We start from the raw sequence: 17,539 nt of genomic DNA, 5'->3' as shown, positions 1-17,539 counted from the left end.
GTAGCCGAGGACGTGGTGTACCTGCCGTCAGCGCGAGGACTGGCGCTCACAGTGCTGGGAGTACGGGTCGTTAACATTTACGCACCGTCGGGGTCAGACAGACGGCGCGACCGATCCCGATTTTACGCAGAGGAGATAGCAACACTATTCTTAGGTCGGTATGAACATGTCTTATTTGGAGGCGACTTCAACTGCGTGGTCGCACTAAGAGATCAACACCCACGTCACACTTCATGCCCGGAGCTGCGGCAACTCATACAGGACATGAATCTCATTGATACATGGGAGAAGATACATGGCGACAGACGTGGATACACCTACGTCACGAGTCACTCTGCAAGTCGTCTCGATCGCATTTACGTAACACGTCGTCTCGAACCTGCGATCTTCGATGCGGAATTGTGGCCTGTCGCCTTTTCAGATCACATAGCATATATATGCACGGTCTCCCTGAGTCGTCAACAAGTGTGGAGGAGTCGCAGTGTTTGGAAACTGAATACAGCACACCTTAGGGAAACTGAGTGCAGACGCTTAGTCGAAGACACTTGGCACGTGTGTGAACGACGCCTCCCGACATATCCGACGACGTTGCAGTGGCGGCTGGAATGCGTTAAGCCTGCATTGCGCCGGGCGTTAATTGCATACGGAAGGGAGCAGATGATGTGGAGGCTATACAAGACGGAATTTTATTTCACGATGCTCCGCGAACTTTCTGTACAAGCACCTTCACAGGAGCGTCGTGCCGGTATAAGACGAGCACAGGCCCAAATAATTTCCATAACGCGTCGCCGACTGGAGGGTGTCGCAATCCGTGCAAGGGCCTTTGAACGAGTCCGTGGAGAATCCCCGTCGATGTATCACGTTATCAGAGAAAAACAACGTAGTCGCAGAACCTTAATACAGACGGTCGAACTGCCAGATGGTCGCCGCATGACAACGCAAAAGGACATTGCCAACGCTTTCGTGGAATACTACGGTCATCTCTATGAAGAAGCGGAACACGATCAGGCCGCCTTTCATGAGGTCCGACGAACGCTCTCCGCGTGTCTCGACGAGTCGGCCAAGCTGGAGTTAACAGGTGAAATCACAGTTGACGACGTAATGGAAGCGATTGATAAGGGAGCGTCGCACAAATCGCCGGGGCCCGACGGGTTTCCGTTAGAGTTCTATCGTACATTTAAAGATCTCATGATTCTACGATGGACTGCCATGTATTGCGAATTGATGTCTCCCAACGTACCTCTTTCACCCACCTTCGTGGAAGGAATGATCATCCCCATCCACAAACCATCTGGCGGCACAGGGATACAGGCCTACCGGCCATTGACCCTTCTTAATTGCGACTACAAGATCTACGCCAGGATACTTGCAGCACGCTTTAAACGCGTGATACGCCAAGTGATTTCACTCGACCAAACCCAGCTAGGAGGAGCTAGCAATATACAAACGGCACTCAGCGACTACCGCGATGTTATCGCACTGGGTTCAACATGTCGTCTCCGGGGTGTATTGGTATCGATAGACTTCGATCGCGCATTTGACAGGCTGAGTCATGCTTATCTCACGGACGTGATGACGAAAATGAAGTTTCCGGAAAGTTTTGTCACCGTCGTCATGAGACTACTCCACGGAGCCGCATCCAAAGTGCTCATCAATGGACGCTTGGTGGGGCCCATCACCATCTCACGATCGGTCAGACAAGGGTGCCCGCTGTCAACGATATTGTATGCCATCGCTGTCGAGCCGCTGCTTTGCGGGCTCCGGAATCGACTCCAAGGAATGACGATAAGGCACAACAAGTTTATATGCAGAACATACGCGGATGACCTAGTGTTTTTAGCACGGTCAGGCGACGAGGCAAGAGCGGCCCTGCAATGGATTAATTTGTATTGTATGGCTACGGGAAGTCGCCTGAACATGGCAAAGTCGGGAGCGATGAAAATCGGGAGAGGACTCCCGACAGGAAGTGTAGCACCATTACAGACGACCACCAAGATGAAATGCCTAGGAATTATCTTCACTACAGACGTTCGACGCACGGTGGCACTGAGTTACAGACATCTTCTGCAAACAATTCGTGCGAGTGTCCGAAGTCACAGATTAAGGGCACTGGATATGATACAACGGGTCACCTTTGCCAACACTTACCTAGTCTCTCGCATCCCCCACCTGGCACAAGTTCTTCCTATGCCGGTGGTGTTGGCCCGCCGAATCCTGGCGGCACTAGGATATTTTGTGAGCACAGGTCTGCTTTTTAAGATAAGATACGAAACCCTCACCCTTCCTCGTAGTCGTGGAGGTCTTGGACTAGTCCACGTACGCGACCGAGCAGTGGCTATTTATGTAACCACGATGATAAAGATGTGGACACGACACCAGACAAGTCTGACGGGCAGCTTGATAGACGAACTCGCTCCACCTTCTCGTTCGGCTCCGGTAGCGGTGGCTCCCATCTCACCATCGCTTGCCCATATGCGAACCTTCTTTGTGGAACACAGTTATGGAACTATCGACTACCAGGACGGCAACGGCACGTGATATATATCACATCTTGACTCGACGACGGCCGAATAATGCCGTAGAGCGCCGCCAACCAACGGTTACGTGGTCAGTGGTATGGCGTACAGTGCACCACCCACACCTTGATACGGGAACGCGCGCACTGTGGTATCAGGTGGTAAATGGGAAATACGTGACTCGTTCCAGGTTGCATACAATTCATATGGCGGACGAGCCACTGTGTCCGCAGTGCAATGTTATAGACACTGAGGAGCATCGCCTGATATGCGGTCCTTCGGCGGACGTAGGTGTTTGGTCAAAAAAATGATCGCCTTCCTCCTTCGGGTGGGGACGCAAACAATAGAACCACGCACACTACTTCTCCCAGATAGGACATATTATCCCCGAACGAAGACAAACGCAGTGACTTGGATTCGAGGTTTGACTGTGCGTTTCTTTTCCGAGACGGCAGTACGAATGTGCTTGACTTTTGGGCCTTACTACAGGAACATCACTCACAGCTTATGCGACATCCGAGATATCGAACATATTACGCAAATTTTTTAGGGAGTGCCTTGCTTGATCCCCCACCCAGTTGGGGTGTCCCGGGTAGGAGAATGTAATTATTGTCTATAAGTATCAGAACACGAAAGGACCAGGACAGTGGAGAGGATCCACAAACACACGTGAAGACGTACCCGACACCAACGCGAGGTATGATGGGATTAGCGAGGTACGCGCCTAAAAGAGGAACGTAGAACGTTATTGTTTTGTACTGACAAAAGCAGGATATTTTATTTTATTTTTTCACTAGTATCTAAAAAAAAAGTCCACTTATTTACATTTCCCAGAAAAATTTTATTTTATAAAGTCATCGTCTTATATATTTAAAGAAAAAGTGCTAGAAGCAGTTTATGTTTGTTATTGTTCCACCGAATGTAACAAAAAAAAAAAACAGTTAAAGGCGCTACAGTCTGGAACCGCACGACCGCTACGGTCGCAGGTTCGAATCCTGCCTCGGGCATGGATGTGTGTGATGTCCTTAGGTTAGTTAGGTTTAAGTAGTTCTAAGTTCTAGGGGAGTTATGACCACAGCAGTTGAGTCCCATAGTGCTCAGAGCCATTTGAACCATTTTGAACATCGCTCATCCTGACCTTCTAAGGAAAAGAATGTTTCAATATCATAATTTGGAACCGCCTTCTTAAAACTGTATTTGTAGGCATGCACACAATGAAACTAGGAGTTCATGATGCTGTTATTACATTCAATTGTGGTAATATTGGAAAGTGTTGGGTACTGAAAAAGCTGGGAATTAATCCTGGTGAAAATATGATCACTGGGCTGCAACACTGCGATAAAATTAGAATAGACGATGCAGACAGGTCTGCGTCTAATATGGCCAATAAAGCAAGACAAACATCCAGGAAGGTGAAAAAGAAGCTGGAAGACCTGCTAGAAGCCAAAGAAGGACCATCAAATGCAGCAGGACAGTTTTAATTAACTGTAAGTAACAAATTTCAGAAGTTTTTCTTTAAAGTCAATTTCCTGCAAGCTAAATTTTTCAGTACATATGCCCCATTATATCAGAAACTATCATAGATAAATGAATGAAATCTTCAGAGACTCTGCATAACATAAAATGCCACCTCTGGTACTACATTCATTACTATTCCCCCATTACGAAGTTCCCAAAAAATATTTTGTGCAGAAAAAACTTAATATTTTGTTAATAAATTTAAAAAAGTATTTTTTCAAAACTATAAAATGGATAAAGCAGATTTTTAGTACAGTTGACTATTAGCATCATACAGTAAAAATATTAAGGTCCTGCATCAGATAGTTTTTTCAGCAATGGGTCAAATAGTTGCCTAAATTAACATGGGTTAGATAGGCAGGGTGTGGTCCCCTTAAGTGCCTTACGCAACAGACGTAATTTTCTTGTACAGTTACTGTATAGCCATACGTCACTAGAGCGCAACTCATCACGCGTAAAAATCAGTCAAAAGTGACAAGTCGGGCTAAGGAAGTGCTAAGAACGGAATTTTTCTCGTCATGCAGACGCACAAATTATCACGATCATTTGACTCTGTAAATGTCATTCTGCAAGTTTTCTAGCGTGGACAGGCGGCCTCGAAAGCAGGACAATGAGACGGTAGTGCGTGGAACGTATGCGCCCCGCTGCAGTGTGTTGTGCGTCCTGAGCGAGCACATACTTCACAGCCACCGCTGCGGCACGGCGCCGAAGACTCCCCGTGCAGACGGCTGTTTATTTCTCTGGCTCCAGGAAGGCTGTCTCAATAAACGCACGCCTTCCTGAGTGAGCGCTCCGAGGCATTAAGGGCGCCTGCCCTCGACAGAAGGAACGTTTCTAGACTAACGCCTCAAGATCACTTTTGTCTTCCACGTATGCTTCTGCAAGCTGAACAGTTTCACCCAATATAGCTAAGTAGGCTTCCGCGGTCGGTGTCATGATGATTAAAATCCTTATGGATGCAGTACCGTCTCACTGTGTAACATACTTTAATTATCAACTTAAAACCAACGTTTCGACCTTTTTACAACGGCCTTCCTCACGGCAAAGTATACAATTGAAGTATTTTACCAAGTTACCTTCCATTAGGAATGTGGACTGCACTCAACGACTGTTATATAACTTTCCAAATGATGGATCACAGCAATCTGTCGTCCTTTCCTTTCAGGCTTTCTTAAAGCAAATGTATATTTCGGCTAGTAACTAGCCATCTACATCTACATGGATACCCTGCAAATCTCATTTAAGTGCCTGGCAGAAGGTTCATCGAACCACCTTCACGATTCTCTATTATTCCACTCCCCTATAGCGCGCGGAAATAATGAACACCTATATCTTTCCGTACGATCTCTGATTTCCATTATTTTATCGTGGTGATCGTTCCGCCCCATGTAGGTCGGTGTCAACAAAATATTTTCTGATTCGGAGGAGAAAGTTGGTGACTGGAATTTGATGAGATTCCGTCGCAACGAAAAATGCCTTTCTTTTAATGATTTCCAGTCCAAATCCTGTATCATTTCTGTGACATTTTCACCCATGTTTCGTGATAATACAAAACGTGCTGCCTTTCTTTGAACCTTTTCGATGTACTCCATCAGTCCTACCTGGTAAGGATCCCAGACCGCGCAGCAGTATTCTAAAAGAGGACGCACAAGCGTAGAGTAGGCAGACTCCTTAGTAGGTCTGTTACATTTCTAGTGTCCTGCCAATAAAACGCAGCCTTTGGTTAGCCTTCCTCACAATTTCTAGGTGTTCCTTCCAATTTAAGTTGTTCGTAGTTGTAATACCTAGGTCTTCAGTTGAATTTACGGCTCTTAGATTAGACTGATTTATCGTGTAACCGAAGTTTAACGAGTTCCTTTTAGCACTCGCGTGGACGACCTCACACTTTCCGTTAATTAGGGTCAACTGCCACTTTTCTCACCATTCAGATATCTTTTCTAAATCGTTTTGCAATTTGTTTACGTCTTCTGATGACTTTATTAGTCGATAAACGACAGCGTCATCTGCAGACAACCGAAGACGGCTGCTCAGATTGTGTCCCAAATCGTTTATAAAGATAAGGAACAGCAAAGGGCCTATAACACTACCTTGGGGAACGCCCGAAATCACTTCTGTTTTGCTCGATGACTTCCCGTCAATTACTACGATCTGTGACGTCTCTGACAGGAAATCGCAAATCCAGTCACATAACTGAGACGATATTCCATAAGCACGCAATTTTACTACGAGCCGCTTGTGTGGTACAGTGTCAAAAGTCTTCAGAATTCAGGAATATGGAATCGATCTGAAATCCATTGTGAATAACACTCAGCACTTCATGTGAATAAAGAGCTAGTTCTGTTTCACAGCAATGATGTTTTCTAAACCCATGTTGACTGTGTGTCATTAGACCGTTTCCTTCGAGGTAATTCATAATGTTCGAACACAAGATATGTTCTAAAATCCTGTTGCATATCGACGTTGACGATATGGACCTGTAATTTAGTGGATTACTCCTACTACCTTTCTTGAATATGGGTGCAACCTGTGCAACTTTCCAGTCTTTGGGTACGGATCTTTCGTCGAGCGAACGGTTGTATATGATTGTTAAGTATGGAGAAAGCAGTACTTCAGAGTTTTAATACATGACCTAATACGTCAGTCCCCAGTTGTCCGGGCTCCTGTCGCAGTTCTTACAAAAACAATGATATAATATTTTTGTACACATCGTTTACCATTTCTCGAAAATATTCTTAAAACGCACACCCTTTTGCATGCGTTCGAATGAATTCAGTAAATTTTTACCCACTTCGATGTCAATAACTCAGAACGTGGTTGGTATTGTTCAGTAGCATCCCGAACTGCCAAAAACGACTGTCCGTATATTTTTTGTTTGACACCGGATAACAAAAGAAACTCGTCAGCCAATAAGCACAGAGAATACGGGAAGTGTTTTTCTCCGTAAGTTATACTAAACAATAGTAAACAATTTTTTCTAAGTATGGTATTTCAGTGCCTGTGTTATTCAGTTTACGATGCAAAGTTCAGGCACTGCAGCGACTGCAGCCGTTATGAAATACAGTAAATGTGTTCGCAATCGCGAATATGGACAACCATCAACTGTAGAATGGAATGACGACAATGAAAATTCGTGCCCGAACGGGACTCGAACCCGGCTTTCCTTTTATTGCGAGCGGTCGCCTTACTATTTGGCTACCCGTGCACGACTCGCGGAATGGCATGCAGATTAACGAAAACTACTGACAAGGAAACCTCCCATTCGCACCCCCCTCAGATTTAGTTATAAGTTGGCACAGTGGATAGGCTTTGAAAAAATGAACACAGACCAATCGAGAAAACAGGAAGAAGTTTTGCGAAACTATGAAAAAAATAAGCAAAATACACAAACTGGGTAGTCAATGGTAAGATAGGCAACGTCAAGGATAATGTGAGCTCAGGAACGCCGTGGTCCCGTGGTTAGCGTGAGCAGCTGCGGAACAAGAGGTCCTTGATTCAAGCCTTCCCTCGAGTGAAAAGTTTAATACTTTATTATCAGACAATTATTATCTGACAAACTCTTATGTTTTCATCACTTTTTTTGGAGTGATTATCACATCCACAAGAAAACCTAAATCGGGCAAAGTAGAAGAATCTATTTACCCATTCGCCAAGTGTACAAGTTAGGTGGGTCGACAACATATTCCTGTCATGTGACGCACATGCCGTCACCAGTGTCGTATAGAATATATCAGACGTGTTTACCTGTGAAGGAATAGGTTGACCTATGACCTTGCGATCAAATGTTTTCGGTTCCCATTGGAGAGACACGTCCTTTCGTCTACTAATCGCACGGTTTTGCGGTGCGGTCGCAAAACACAGACACTAAACTTATTACAGTGCACAGAGACGTCAATGAACGAAAAAACAGATCATAACTTTGCGAAAATAAAAAAGTAAACTTTTCACTCGAGGGAAGACTTGAACCAAGGACCTCTCGTTCCGCAGCTGCGCACGCTAACCACGGGACCACGGCGGTCCTCTGGTCACACTCTTCTTGATGTTGCATATGTTGTGCGTGAACTACTCAGTTTGTATATTTTGCTTATTTTTTCATAGTTCCACATAACTTCTTCCTATTTTCTCGATTGATCTGTGTTCAGTTTTTCAAGGCCTGTCCACTGTGCCAACTTATAACTAAATCTGAGGGGGGTGCGATGGGGAGGTTCCCTTGTGAGAGAAACGAATGGGAGGGTGCCGGCCTGCTTGGATGTCGGCGGTACTATCAACTCACCTAATGGGAAAAGATTCTTGCTTACGTGATGCTGCCTATACCTCAACCGAATTCATGTCGAGACATATCTTAGATTTTTATCGAGTCCGACACAGTTAGCAATTACTCATCTTTATTACCTTATTCCGAAGTACATTGTGTAATAATTTCAAGATGCCGATACGTCACAGTATTGCCTGTGGATGTCGAAATGTTTAATTTTTATCGACTTCATGGCAACGGCGGTTCGACTGATAAGTTACCCATCAAACTTGATATATCGAATCCAAAAGTCTAGTATTTAAGTAAACATCCTACGGAGAAACAACGTCTGTCTTTGATTTACGATTTCTCGTTTTAACGACTTCTGGGTCATATGACGTAACCATTTAAGACAAGATTTATGTGATATTTCGAAATTAGTGCTATGACCTTCCATGGAAAAAATTTGGCTACGAAATATTCAACATGTCACCTTACAGATGATATCGCAAATGGGTGTAAGTAAACCAGGAGTAATATGAAAACCTCCGTCAGTGTAAATCGTCGTAAAAGCGGAATAAATCTACGCTAGGACACTAGTTTTACAATTTAGAGAAACCTCTGTTTCATGTTACCTTTTACACCCAGTTTTCTTCTCTAGTTCTTGACGCAGCTTTTAATAAACATATTTGTGTGGCGAGTTACATGAATTGACCCCACAGTAGTATCGATGAGCAAATTGTGCTGCTCATACGGGTAATTGTAAGCCACCTGTACGGAGTCCCTACGATGCTTATTAATCGTGGCTAGATTGTGAGGATCACCCCTCTCCCCCCTAAAATCTTTGTTTCCATGGTAGGCTGTGTTTGGTTGGAAGGTTACTGGTTGTGACTTCACGAAGTCACCGAATGTGTATACGAAACACAGGCTGAGGTAACAAATTGATCTTTGGCTCACAAAGAAGTACCCCTCGCCGATTTGCTTCGCACTGGTAGGTTGTGTAGGGCACGTCTAGGACTTTTAATGTGTTTGATTAGGAAGAGGCAAATCGAGCTTGGTAAATTTACGCGTGCTTATATACTTTATTTGGTTGCTAATAGGCAGCGGGTCCCCAGCCGAGCTAACAAGCACTTAGTTTAATATGCGCAAGGTCTCTGGGTCTAATCTCGCTGCCGGTACAACTTTCCTTGTGAGTTTTCTGCACCATCTCTCGGTGCTAGGCTTCGATGTGCGTGGAGCGTCGCCAAACTGTTTGACGACCGAGAATCGTTGATAAATGTAAACCAAGTTTGTTTTGCAACAGACATACTGAAAAATACCGTGGACATGCAAAAAATTCTGCTTTCCTTACAGCTGCTGTTCAAATGGTTCAAATGACTTTGAGAACTGTGGGACTTAATATCGGAGGTCTCATTAAGAAAAAAACTTTCGCCTTTTTCATGTTAAAGATTGGGAAAATAGCATATGAACGATTACGTGTTGATACTTTTCATAGCCATAATTAATCTGTTGTTAAAATTATGTGGAAGTGAAAAATAGACTACTGGCAGCGAGATTCGATTTATAGACCTCGCACATATGTGGCTAACCGCTTACACGATCGGCTGCGGACATCGGGAAAACCGGTGCCTCTACAAAGCTTACAGCATAAGCACGCCTATAACTTTCAAACTCTATTTTCTCAAAAATGGTCGAAATTTGCGTCTTCCTGGTTCAAATGGCTCTGAGCACTATGGGACTTAACTTCTGAGGTCATCAGTCCCCTAGAACTTAGAACTACTTAAACCTAACTAACCTAAGGACAGCACACAACACCTAGTCATCACATACATCCATGCCCGAAGCAGGATTCGAACCTGTGACCGTAGCGGTTGCGCGGTTCCAGACTGTAGCGCCTAGAACCGCTCGGCCACCTCGGCCGGCGCATCTTCCTGTGTGCACATGTTAAAAACCTAGTGGTGCCATATACACCCTGTCAATATGAATCAAATCGGTGAGTGGAAGTTCGCACTGTCCCCTTATAAGCCTTTTGTCTACGTTCACTCACATTATTTAACGCACTTTGCAATATTTAACACACCTATCGGAGAACTAAAGAAAGATAAATTCAGGAAACGTATAGTAGATAAGTCCCGGTGAGTATTTTGGTGCGTATTATGTACAAATATCGTACATGAACTGTGTAAAATGCAAGCGGCGCTACTATTTACCTTTTGCCCTTATTAGTGTACCGGGTGATCAAAAAGTCAGTATAAATTTGAAAACTTAATTAACCACGGAATAATGTAGATAGAGAGGTAAATATTGACACACATATTTGGAATGACATGGGGTTTTATTAGAACAGAAAAAAAACAAAGTATTGCTAGACGCGTGAAAGATCTCCTGCGCGCGTCGTTTGGTGATGATCGTGTGCTCAGCCGCCACTTTCGTCATGCTTGGCCTCCCAGGTCCCCAGACCTCAGTCCGTGCGATTATTGGCTTTGGGGTTACCCGAAGTCGCAAGTGTATCGTGATCGACCGACATCCTAGGGATGCTGAAAGACAACATCTGTCGCCAATGCCTCACCATAACTCCGGACATGCTTTACAGTGCTGTTCACAACATTATTCCTCGACTACAGCTATTGTTGAGGAATGATGGTGGACACATTGAGCATTTCCTGTAAAGAACATCATCTTTGCTTTGTCTTACTTTGTTATGCTAATTATTGCTATTCTAATCAGATGAAGCGCCATCTGTCGAACATTTTTTAAACTTTTGTATTTTTTGGTTCTCATAAAACCCCATGTCATTCCAAGCATGTGTGTCAATTTGTACCTCTCTATCTACATTATTCCGTGATTTATTCAGTTTTCAAATTTATACTGACTTTTTGATCACCCGGTATTTAATTCTGACGTAGACGCGGAAGCTGTGTCTCTCCCTCAGCCCTGGAACGCGGTAGTACAGCCTGGTAAGCTGTTGAGCTGCTTCCGCTAACGAAGCTTCGCCGCTACCGAAAATACCCGCTCCGGCGGCGAACGCCACCGCTGACACAATTACGGCCGCTTCCTGCCGCAGACACGGCCGTACGAGCGCAGCCTTTCAGCGGCGTAGTGTGAGTGTGACAGTTCCCGCCGGGGCCACGTCCGGACCGGAATGCCACGCGCTGCGAAAAGCTCAACGCTCGGCCGCTCAGCCGGCGTAAACACAAACAGCGCCGGCCTCTGTCGTAACTGTTGCGCATGCGCCGGCAGCCACCTGTCCCGTCCTGTTATTGCCACTCAGCGCTTCCCGCGCATCGACAGTGGACAGTCGCGACGAGTTTTCGCTTTCACTGTTACTTCGACACTACAGTAACGCGCGAATGCGCTCGCCTCGAACGAGAAATCTGCACACGAATTTAGCTTCGTTTCTATAACACTAACACATATATTGCTGCCGCATAATGCCAGGATATAAATACGTAATGAATGCTTCTTCACAGTTTGTGAAGTAACGAAATCATTTTCGTAGCGACCGTTCCCGTGGCATTGAGACTGTTGATCCGAACCCACCACGTCAGGCGAAGATTTTTATTACTTTTCATATGAGGTCACAGACGATGAGCGTTAAACACCTTTCATCTAAAAAAAAAAACCATCAAACATCTTTAATTTGTTGCTGTGGAATACGAAAAACTTCCACACCTTTCACAGTGATATTAATTAGCTATTTTTCTTCAGCGTTCAGTCGCTTTGTGACAGAACTAATATTTGCTGTTTATAATTCAACTAGGTAACAAGCTCAGCATTGCTCAGGCAGTAAGTAATTTTGCAAATTTTCTATCAGGCACAGAAATAAGAAAACGAAAAAAAAAATCGTTTCCATGTATTCGTGAAAACACCTTTGAAATCATGAAACAGTCGTACAAAGAAATATGCATAACGTACAAATGTATAAGTACAGCCGTTTCGCGTGTCTACAACGCCATTTTGTAAACGTCTGTATGGCAACGTCTCATTATAGGTCTACAGATGGCTATTGTCGCCTACAGCCGTTAGAGCTTTGCGGTTGAAAGCTGCCAGACGTCAGAGATTTCTTAAAAACTGACTCGACTACAATAGTGTCTTTGTGGTACAAAATAAATATATTAAAATTTCAGGCATGATGCGGTGTTTTTTCCCGCTTCCCAGTGATTATAACATCTCTGGAACTGTGTGTCGCAAAATGATGTATTTATTTATGTAGGGCACTTTCAGCAGCACATATAATTAATGGCAAAAAAAGTAAAAAAAATGTAATGGTTGACCCGGCAGTTTTTACACACGTCTTAGTGCTAATGACTTCATATCTCCTTCATTTTGGTAGGTCCTCCCTACCTGACGACAGCGATTGTTGTCTCATAGTACGAGATATGTGCACCAATTTCTTTAGAAAGCGGTCCAGTGCTCAACCTAGTCTTGGGAAAACAAATTGACCGTGTTCGTTTCAAAACAAACATTCCGGCATTTTCCTTCCTCAAATTGTCAAGCCATGCGTATTTACATCTATATGGTAGAGCGAGGGATAGAACTGAACCACTATCTCCTAGAATGTGAATCCAATGCCTTAGTACTGCTCCGCCGCAAACACTTTTTCAAAATTTATAATTCGAGCGGTTCAGTTGAATATCGACTGCAACTTTTTGACGCAGTTTATTCTGACTGTTGATTGTACTAGACTTCGCCAGAAGTATTATACAATCTTTGCTATTGATTAAAGCGTGTTAAGTCACCTCCATCTTTCTCGTTCGGCACACTAGGACCCTCATATTTCGTGCGTTATAACCACCAGAGGCTTCATCCTTCGCCTATGCAGCTTTATAGCCCATGCAGTAGCTCATTACAGCATTAGGGAATGTATCATTCTTCTCACTACGAAAAGAAACTACTGTATAATTTTTCGAACGTCCTGTTGCGCGTAATTAACTATGGTTTTGACTATTATCCACAGAGACTAGGAAAAATTGTATGGTTACATGTGATAACGGAAACCGGTATTGCTATAATTCATCATATGCGTAGTGTCGAAATCTGGTATGAGAAGCAAAATTATTTGTGACAACAGTAGAAAAACGTTATGGATAATGTAAACAAAGACGAAACCTATCGTCAAAACACTGTCAGTCCAGAAGACAAAGTTTGCCCGACTTTCCACATCTTTGCAATGCGATGGCCTCTTAGTAGAGATGCACAAACAAACATCATTCGATCACTGGGTAACATCCAATACTGCACAATCGTACATCTCCAAATATCTGTCCCAAATGTCATTCTCCTCATTTTTAATACACGGTAGGAAATCCATTAAATTTTGCGATCGTGGACGAGACATTATTTCAGCTGCACGCCACTCAAAAGTACCACGATAACGAGATATCTCTGGAGTTTCGTACTTCGGTGCAGGTAACTGAAGAATACGATACAACTCGTCTGCTTCGACCATTGACGCTATTGCTCAGTATAGCGATTTTGAAGTCGTTCAGTTATACGTATTTCAGCTATATCGGAACTCAAATGGTTTTGTCTGAGACGTAAATGCAACTATGGAATGCACAATACTTATGACGACAGTCATTACACATATGTTGGCTGCTTCAAACCACATCCAAACTACGATCTTCCTCTAGCATGTTTATAAAGCATATAAGAAGGATGGCTCCAAATATTAATTATACCGGTATTATGACCTCCACACCTAATCAGAACCTCGTGGTTTGTTACAGATCAATCTGTCATGGCTATGGCAACTCACATAACAAATACGTACCGGGTTAATTGCCAGACGGCGGTATCGCATTCTTCTACATCCGCTGCAACGACTACTTAAAAAAGAACGACTCCACAGGACTCTATTGTAATTCTCATTCAGGAAATAGACAATTCTTTATCTGAACACAACTGAAGTAGCTGTTTACAACTGAGGAGCGCCGGAACGAAAATCGGTAAATGCGCATTTGCTGTTAATACAGAAAGTAACAAACAGTGATCTCTAAATGGCTCCACAAGCTATAAAAGGAAGAAACACGCCATAAAACACTTGATGTCGCGTTGTGCTGAAAATTATTTTGTGGCAGCATGTATTATTACTCCCGTATCTACCCCCTACGGCTCAAACACACGAATACAGTGGATATATCAGGTTTTGTTCCGGCGCTCCTCAACTTATCTTTATTATTAGTGCCACAATGGTTCCCATTACAGCTTGCACTATATCGAAGCTGAAGCCAGTAACTTCCTTATATTGATGGTTGTAGGATAATGATTACATATTCCATTCTTCTCCTACTGTGCATGTTGCACGTTATTAACAAAAATATTCGACGGTGACGTGTCAGCTATACAAGAGTTTTTCTGAATTTTCTTTCCAGTTTTATTTATTTGTATCGTAAATTGCGTCAACTATTAAGCTAACGTGTACCATGGACTACACTACACATCAATTTGCGATAGAAATTACGTAGTGGGACACACTTGCATTTTGCGTAGGGGTTAACGGAAACGTCCGATTCCACCCGTGTGCTTTGACCAACGAAGTCATCAATATGGTGGAAACGACCATTCACAACTACTCCCATATCGCGATTATGACATCATAACGTAAACATTACAACAAACACAAAAATAGATCAAAAAACCGTTAAATACATATTTCTCCAAAAATATAATGAAACTAACGGGACAAGCGAGGGAAATTGGGGTTTCTGGGTGAGGACAAACTAAAAGTAAAGACACACCACTAAACCAAACGACAAAAACGATAAAATAAAAGGACAACAACCTCCTCAAAATCATCTAAAAACATTATCCACTGGAATCGAACAATTCCCTTGACCTAAACAGAAACTACCGATACCAAATCATGAAACCAAAAACTGCAGCCGCATGCACAATCATCACTATCTCAAGAAGCACAATGAAACAACAATATTGGAATCGAACACTTCCCGTGACCTCACTACTCACCGTTTTCCATGGTATTGATCGTGGACAGAGCGTTAAGTATGACAAAGTGCGTTTGAATATGACATGTAAGTAAATAATAGGATACGCTATAGTTCATTCCCGTACGACAACCTTTATTTGTCTTCGCCAGTTTACGCCCAAATTATCTCCTTTCAACCTAACCTAGACCTCAGGCTACATTATAGATCTCTCTTCCCGCGCCCGGGTTCGATTCCCGGGGGAGTCAGGGATTTTCTCTGCCTTGTGATGACTGGGTGTTGTGTGATGTCCTTAGGTTAGTTAGGTTTAAGTAGTTCTAAGTTCTAGGGGGCTGATGACCATAGATGTTAAGTCCCATAGCGCTCAGAGCCATTTCAACCATTTTTGCATTATAGATCAAGCTGCAAGATCTCAGAGGCGGTGGAGTGGACGGAGAGGGCAACATAACACAGTAACCACGAAAAATGTGTGAAATTTGGTGCGCGGACACGGAGAGCTAGCTAAGTTACAGGTGAATCTCTTACGACAACCGGTAACATTACCTACTCGATCACACTTTCAATTTTCAATATGGCGCGAACGTAAACATAGGACGACTTGTTACCACAACCATATTTTCTGGTTTCGTATTCGTTGGCTTTGCCAACTGAAATCTTCCAACCTAACGAAGATCACGGGCTGTGCTACAGATCAGACTGTCAGCACACCCAAGATTTCGTAACTTTAGTGTGACAATTATTCCAGATTCACGTAAGTCGGCTTCGCCAATGACCGAGTTGTTACGTTCCGTAGACGCCTCTACGTCGGGCTAGGACACAGGCAGTCTGTCAACAGCCACTAGCACACACGAGCCACACACTTGTTATCACTGTTCGGAAACAAACTGCGAATCACTTTGTTTTGTTGAGGGTACGCTGGAGGCCCCACCGGTCTTACCTGGACACCTGGGTCGGCGCTGTGCTGGACGACCCTCTCGAGGCAGAACTCGTCGGCCCGCAGGGTGAGGGTGAGCGCGGCGCCTCTGATGATGAGCGAGCCGTCCCTCTTGAGCGAGCCGTCGCCGCCGAGCACCGAACCGGCGACCTCGAAGTGGGTGCCCGGCGTGCGGCAGACGGGGAAGTTGGCGGTGAGCCTGGCGCGCGGCCAGCTCCGGGCCACCACCTCGGCGACGCTGGCGCCCGCCGGCGCTCCGCCGCCCTCCGTGCAGGACATGGAAGCCTCGCTGAAGACGCCGTCGCCCAGGCAGCACTTCCTGAAGCGCACCTCGTCCTCCTCGGCGGCGCCCTGCAGGCAGATGACGGCCACGTCGCCGTCGACGCAGTACGCCTCCGGGTGGAAGAACTCCTGCGTCTCGGTCAGCCACAGGGAGCCGTTGTCGAAGATGATGTAGTCGTGCAGGCCGTTGGGGTGCGTGCGCAGCACCTTGGCGGCGCCCTCGCACCGGGGCACGAACCCGGCGCGCTGCTGCCAGTGGGGCGGCAGCTCGGGCAGCAGGTCCCCCGCCGCCGGAGAGTACACCAGCGGCGTCCACGGGGGCGGCTGCGCGCCGCCGGGCGCCGGCTCGCACGCCCCCTGCGAGAAGCTGTAGCGCTCCTGCGGCGCGCAGCACCTGTTGATGCGCACCACGTGGTCGGCGCCGGCCGACAGCGGCGGCAGGAGCAGCAGCAGCAGCGGCAGTGACAGCGCGGCGGACACGGACATCGCGAAGCGCGAGCGCTCAAGGCATCGCGCCGACTGAGGCCGCGCGCGTCTCAGTCTCGCCGACAGAGGCGCTCCTCCCCTATCCCCCCTCCTCCTCCCTTCACCCACCAGCGGTTGGACCTGCCCCCCCACCACTCCAGCTCAACGTACGGCCAGCTTCACTGGGCCGCCGGCGAAATCGGGGTCACGTCTTCGGCGGGATAAAGTCACCGGGCCGGTTGCTCATACTTGTTCCGGGCACACACACACACACACACACACACACACACACACACATCGGAGTCATGTAGTACGTAAGTACTCAGACTGACTACAGGCGCTACGCAAACGAATAACCGTCTAGCGTAAATGCTCGAAAGGGCAGTTAATATTTATTTACAAATATCAGTAATCCGATACATCGATATTTAATAGAATGGTGACATCTGCCCTTGACATATCGGAAAAACGTATCGATGAGTCGACGGATAAATATCGGCGGCGCATTATAAATATACTGCCGGCTACACACACACACACACACACACACACACACACCGGAGTCATGTAGTACGTAAGTACTCAGACTGACTACAGGCGCTATGCAAACGAATAACCGTCTACCGTCAGATGCTCGAAAGGACAG

General features: G+C 45.3%; 1 protein-coding gene across 1 annotated transcript in view; it reads right to left on the bottom strand.

Moving 5' to 3' along the window:
* Positions 1-16,924, bottom strand: part of LOC124620838 (probable G-protein coupled receptor Mth-like 1) — a 548,776-nt gene extending 531,852 nt beyond the window's left edge. The window contains exon 1 of the mRNA XM_047147097.1: positions 16,150-16,924. Coding sequence (XP_047003053.1) covers positions 16,150-16,914 — 765 coding nt within the window. The 5' untranslated portion in view covers positions 16,915-16,924. The remainder of the gene's footprint in view (positions 1-16,149) is intronic.
* Positions 16,925-17,539: the final 615 nt, after the last annotated feature.

This window comes from Schistocerca americana, chromosome 1 (assembly GCF_021461395.2).
Source record: "Schistocerca americana isolate TAMUIC-IGC-003095 chromosome 1, iqSchAmer2.1, whole genome shotgun sequence".
Taxonomy (NCBI): Eukaryota; Metazoa; Arthropoda; class Insecta; order Orthoptera; family Acrididae; genus Schistocerca; species Schistocerca americana.
Note: the sequence above shows the minus strand (reverse complement) of the source record. Positions and strands in the feature narration are given on the sequence as shown.